Genomic DNA, 5,894 nt, shown 5'->3' with positions numbered 1-5,894 from the left:
GTAGCTGATTATTATGGTTATCAGTCATCTCTTCAGTAATTACAATGTCCTTTTGTTCGTGTACTATATTTTGTCGATTCTTCCTTGCTTCTCTACAGTTTCTGCGAGCAGTACTATCAATTTTTCTATCAAAAATCAATTGTCCTGATGGGTTTCTTCTAGTCCTAAACTAAAGGAACCTGCCAGAAAGAAACAGAAGAAAAATTAGAATGTAAAAATTAAATTAAAAAATATAAAAATAAAATAAAAATGGCTAAATTAATAAAAATAAAGTATTCCTAATATTTTAGTCCCTGGAAACGGCGCCAAAAACTTGATGGTTACTAAACTAACTATAAATACGACAAAGACAAGCGCACCTATAGAACAATAGTATAACTATGGTAAGTAGAGAATATCGTATCCACGAGGACTAAAAGTATTAGTAATTACCATTTTTCTATTATTTAGTCGATAATCTGGAGGGATGAGTTTTAATCTAATTTTATTAAACTTAATTTAACTAAAAACACAGCAGAGAATGAATCAAGGAAATAATCGAATATTAACCAATGAGATAGACAATACCCAGGAAAGAATCCACCTAGACTTCACCTATTATTATGAATCTGAATTAAACAATTTATTCACTTGTGTCTTGATCCATAGAAATCCCTAAATTATGTTAATATCTCTTTCGAGAGTAAGAACAATTGACTCTAGGTTGATTAATTGAAATCTCTTTCTAATTAAAACCTCTATCTTTGCATTAACTCAATTTATGGATTTCCCTATTAAATTTAACTTTAATCTGGTACATTTATGACATCCTATTTATATGATTACATGCAACCTCACTCAATTATGTTAGATCTACTCTTAAACAGAGACTTTTGCTCCACTAAATTAAGCACATTAAACATGAATTAATATCCCGGAAATATTAAAACAAGAAATAAGCATACATAATTGGGAACAAGAATGAAGTATTTATTGCGTAAAAACAGACATTAAATAAAATGATTCATCATAGGTTTCATCCTCCCTAAGTATCTAGAGAATTAGTTCATAATCTTGAATGAAAACATCTCAAAATCAGAATATCCACAAGACATAAAGAAACTCAATAAAACTTCGAAAGAAATTAAAAGGAGATCTTCGATCTTGATGGAGATCCGCTTCCGAGTTGATTCCAATGGTGTTCTTTGAGTGTTTTCTTCGATCTTCTCTAATGGCTCTCTTGTGTCTTCTTCTAATTGGTATTTATAGACTTTAGAATTCTTAAAAAGCCTAAAAATTGTATATTTCGGCGTATTTGGGAATTAGGGTGCGAAATTGACACGGGCTAGCACATGGGCATGTGTCCAGTCCATGTGACACACATGGGCATGTGTCCTGCCTGTGTGGCACACATGGGCACGTGTCCTACCCGTGTGGAAATGCCCAGGTCGTGTGGCTCCTGAAAACAACTCTATTTGTCCGATTTTGGCTCATTTTTTGCTCCTTTCGCTCCCAAATGCTCTCCTAAGTATAGAAACATGAATTTAAAGAATTAGGAGCATCAAATTCACTAATTTGCATAATTAATCATCCAAAAGCGCATTAAGAATGGAATTAAAATATGTTACTTTTATAGCTTATCACCAATCAAATTCTCTTTCAAGTAAACATCCTCTTTTTGGAACATCTCTATGATTTGTACCAGCTAATTTTTCATGGAAATTATTCTATGATTACCTATAAGGAGTCCATATTTTGAGCCAAACCAAACAACTCTAGTTAACGAACATTCCCATAACAAGTGCTCCATGCTTTCTTCCTCCACTTGGCAGGCAAACATTTTGTATTCAATGATATCCTCTTTTAGATAACAATTTTGCATCGGAGAGTTTCATTTAGAATCTTCTAAAGAAACATGATTACCTTGTACGGTAATTTAAGTCTCCAAAGATATTGCCATGCTTTTTTCGGTACAAGAAAGATGAACGTGTTTATATTTCTTGCCTGAATGTTAGCGAGTTCTTGAAAATAAGCAGATTTGACAAAAAAAAAAACTTACCATCATGAATGTGTTTTCATCTTATCTTCATAGGTTCTTCAAAAAGTGTTTTTGTATCCCACCATCTTTGCATATTCATAATGAGAATCTCATTCCTAATTTCTTCTTGACAAGATGACTCTGACTTCTCCAAATTTCTCCATTTGTTGATATTTTTCCATGTAACGTTATTACTAATAATTTCTTTCCCTCTCAATATGCTTTTCCACACCCAAGAATCTCTTGGTCTTTTTTGTCTCTGAAGAAAGCTTTCAACCATGCAGTGCTTCTTGACCAGGGTTTTATTTAGAAGCCAACTCTGATTATTTGTAATTCTCCAAGCTATTTTGGCCAACAACGCTTTGTTGAAATTTGGATACCAAGGCCTCATCAGTTTTTGCTCAGACATTAATGATGTCAGTTTAGGAAATGTAATTTCCTCTTGTTCTCTTCTTCTCCCCACCAAAATTTTCTTATTAATTGATCCATCTTTTACAAATGGATTTAGGAGCTTGGAAACAAGAGAATTGGTAAATCGAAAAACTTTCCAGTTCAGATTTTATGAGAGTCAACTTTCCTCCATGACTGAGAAATTTGGATTTCCATAAGGAAAGTTTGACTCCATTCTATTAAGGATTGCTTGAAAAAATCTACTTTTTTTTTATTAAGCATGTCCAACCCCATTCCATATATTTGCCACTTTCTGTCACCAACTTCACCTACAAAATGCCTCTGAACATTCTTTTGAATTTAGAGTGACAGTTCTTACTGATCCTGAGCTTTGATTTATTATAAATTATACTCAATCATGAAAACATGCAATATTGGTCTAGGATGTTCTTGACTTAAATGGCATTCATCCTTGTTAACTTTGAAGAATAGAAAACTATCATTTGCAAAAAAGAAGATAAGAAATTGGAATACTTCATCTATCCACTTTTACTCCTTATATTATTTTTTCATGTTCTGATTTACAGATCATTAAGGCAAGAACGTTTTGACATAAAACAAAAAGATAAGTGAAAAAGGGTCTGACCCTTGCTTAATGCCCCTTGTAAAACTAATTTGACTCACGGGAGCCTCATTAATGACAATATGATAAGACACTATCGATATGCAATGCATAATTAAATTTATCCATTTCCAATCAAAGCCCGTGGTAGACAAAATTATTCGAACAAAATTTCAATACAATCTATCATACGTCTTATTCATATCAAGTTTTAGAGCTTATACACCCTCTGTACTTTTTTTTTGATAAGATTTAGAAATTTTGTTCCCGGAACAACATTATCACTAATTTATTATCTCTATGATAAATGTATTTTGAAATTGAGTGATGAATGCATTGAGAATGGACCTTATATATCATATTATACAAATTTATTAAATTAATGTCAAATTAACTATTAATTAATTCAATTAAATTCTTAAGTAATAGTATAGATAAATAATATAAAAAATTTATTTACATTCTATACACTGAATTAGTAAGACAGAGAAATAGGTTGATTAGATAGATGGCGAATTTGACTTATATTATAGTACTGATTGTTAGAATTAATTAAAAGCAAAAAGAAAAAAAAAAAGCCACCTTTGTTCTTCTCAAGTTACAGGCTTTTTTTTATATCAGTGACATTCACTCTCGGTAACCAAGAGAAAACCCTCCATTTCCATTTAAAATCATATTCTACGGATATGCCATCAATTTCCCTCCCAATTCCCAAGCCTAGGTTGGGTATTGGCCCACAAATCAACTACCAAAACTTTTATTTTTAAATCCTTAAATAAATGCACCTAAATTTACTCTCCACTAGAGAAGTAGATAGAATAGATCATATAACTTTATGAAAGTCTTCCAAGCAACAGAATCATAAGATAAGTTTAGATCATGCATTTCCTTTGAATATTCTAACACCACCACCCACGACAACCACCTACTTTTGTTTTCTAATTTTGTACGAAGTTATATTTTTCAAGAGGGCACCAATGAATGTTTGAGTGCAAGAAGCCAACTTTGTCTTTCTTCTTTCCCCCAAACAAAAGAAAGAAAAAGCCAATCATCATTGTCAAACCAGATCGTAATGGGAACTGAGTTTGGATTCAGTTCTTTTTCTTTTTAGGCTTCACCTGCCTTCTGGGTGCAACGGGAATAGCTCTAGAGTTCTGGTTTCCTCCTCTTTAAACGACGACGATGATCCGCTTTCTTCTTCAATGTACTCAAATGACCAGCTCCTGCATTTTCTCTTATATGGACCATCCTCCTGTATTAAAGAATGGGCTTCATATTTATAGAAAAAAGAATGAGAAAATAACATACAAGGGGTTTGGGAGGTACCCTAGTGTTCAAAGTTATGGTGGTAATGGGAGGTGAGTTAAGGACAAGGCTGTTGCGCTTCTGCTTTTGTCGCTCGCGAGCTTTGTGGTTTTGGAACCAGTAGAAAACGTTTTTGCCTTCGATCTTGCCGTACTTGCCTAGCTGCACAGTGATTTGTTCGATTTGTTGTGCGTTTGGGGTTCGCATCCCTCCTCTGTACATCATCTCCAAAATCCCGATCTGCTCTTGCGTTGGACTCCATCGCGTACCTCCTGCTCCTGCTTGCATATCCACCTGCATAACATAATTCCTTTCTTTTTCAGACTTATTCCTACATTCTTTACATGATCATTAACATCTTAATTAATTAAGTTCAAAATTTCATCCTTCTCCGCTGATCACCATTGCGAACAAAAGGGTTACTCGGATACTGAAAGAGTAGCTAGCTTTGAAGCAAAAGAAAAAAGGAAGGTAAGAGGTGATCAGGCTGAGTTATATATGTTCAGCCAACTTGACGCGGTAATGAAAGAAAGAGTGAAGAGTACATGTAATTAATGTAGTGTACCTGAGGAGAATGCGGCTGCTGGTCAGAGGAGGCAAGCTTTGTAGGGGTAGGTTTGGGTGTAATGAAGGTCTTAAGGTGGAAAGAAGAAAGGGTATTACTATTATGAGTGCGTAGGGGGTTGCAGGCAAGGGAGAGGGATGATTCGTGCTCCCACAATCCACGTGACAACTCATGCACCTTCATGTTTCCCATAGTGAAGGAGTGAATAACGGAGAGAGGTGAATTATATAGAAGATGAGAGATGGCATAGAAATAACGAAAGTGCGAGATGAGGTGGTGCTTTGAACAGACAAGACCAAATGATGAGGTGAGGTTGACTTGTGATTTCTCATATTTTAAAAAAGCCAAAAGAAGAATAAAGAAATATAGAAAAAAAAAAGCAGGGGGGGGAGTTGAAACAGTAGAAGAGAGCACAATTGAGTGACCATGTCTTTAAAGCCTATTCTTATTACTTTTATATACTTAAATAATATATTAAAATAAAATTTAGAAGAGAGATCTATTTAAATCGATGTAAAAGTAAAATATTTTATATTTTTTTTATAATTTTTTACATAATTAATATTTTAATAATTCAAACATTATATATAATGCTCGAGTCATGTAAGTCATTTATATCAAGTATTTTGGAATAAATTAAAAAATTAACTATTTATTTCATTTAAAAGACTTCCAACCATTAAATATATATTAGTATAAACAATATTTTAACTATGAGGTATGATGTAGACTTGTCTAAGGGTCGAGTAGCCCTCCCAGCCCGATAGTCAAGCTAGTCTTGGACTAGGATTTTTGCACCTCAAGTTGGCTCCACCCAAATTTAATTTAAATAATAAAATTAATTTAAAAATAATTATAAAAGTATATAAAATATCAATAAAAATATTATTTTATTATTTTTTAATAGTAAAATGAACTTTTTAAATGGGTTGGGCCAAAAACAAGTTTGGGCATGAATCTTTTTTTTGGAACTGGGCCTTGACTCAGCTTGTCCC

The 5,894-nt window shown here is 33.3% G+C and overlaps 1 protein-coding gene across 1 annotated transcript; it reads right to left on the bottom strand.

The window, feature by feature from the left end:
* Positions 1-3,662: 3,662 nt before the first annotated feature.
* LOC107908393 (WUSCHEL-related homeobox 4) lies at positions 3,663-5,114 on the bottom strand. Its single transcript, XM_016835562.2, has 3 exons — positions 4,900-5,114; positions 4,356-4,628; positions 3,663-4,281 (listed from the first exon to the last, which is right to left on the bottom strand). The coding sequence occupies exons 1-3, from the start codon at positions 5,089-5,091 to the stop codon at positions 4,144-4,146; spliced, it is 603 nt and encodes a 200-aa protein (XP_016691051.2). The 5' UTR covers positions 5,092-5,114; the 3' UTR covers positions 3,663-4,143.
* Positions 5,115-5,894: the final 780 nt, after the last annotated feature.

The sequence above is a fragment of the Gossypium hirsutum genome, chromosome D02 (assembly GCF_007990345.1).
Source record: "Gossypium hirsutum isolate 1008001.06 chromosome D02, Gossypium_hirsutum_v2.1, whole genome shotgun sequence".
NCBI lineage: Eukaryota > Viridiplantae > Streptophyta > Magnoliopsida > Malvales > Malvaceae > Gossypium > Gossypium hirsutum.
This window is presented reverse-complemented; position numbering and strand designations above follow the sequence as displayed.

What these genes read in the sequence shown, in the direction of transcription:
- LOC107908393 (XM_016835562.2), bottom strand. Translation starts at nt 5,091, where the DNA reads ATGGGAAACATGAAGGTGCATGAGTTGTCACGTGGATTGTGGGAGCAC. An exon ending in AGCAGCCGCATTCTCCTCAG is followed by an intron (nt 4,629 to 4,899) that starts GTACACTACATT and finishes TATGTTATGCAG; the next exon opens with GTGGATATGCAAGCAGGAGC. An exon ending in CCATAACTTTGAACACTAGG is followed by an intron (nt 4,282 to 4,355) that starts GTACCTCCCAAA and finishes TCTTTAATACAG; the next exon opens with GAGGATGGTCCATATAAGAG.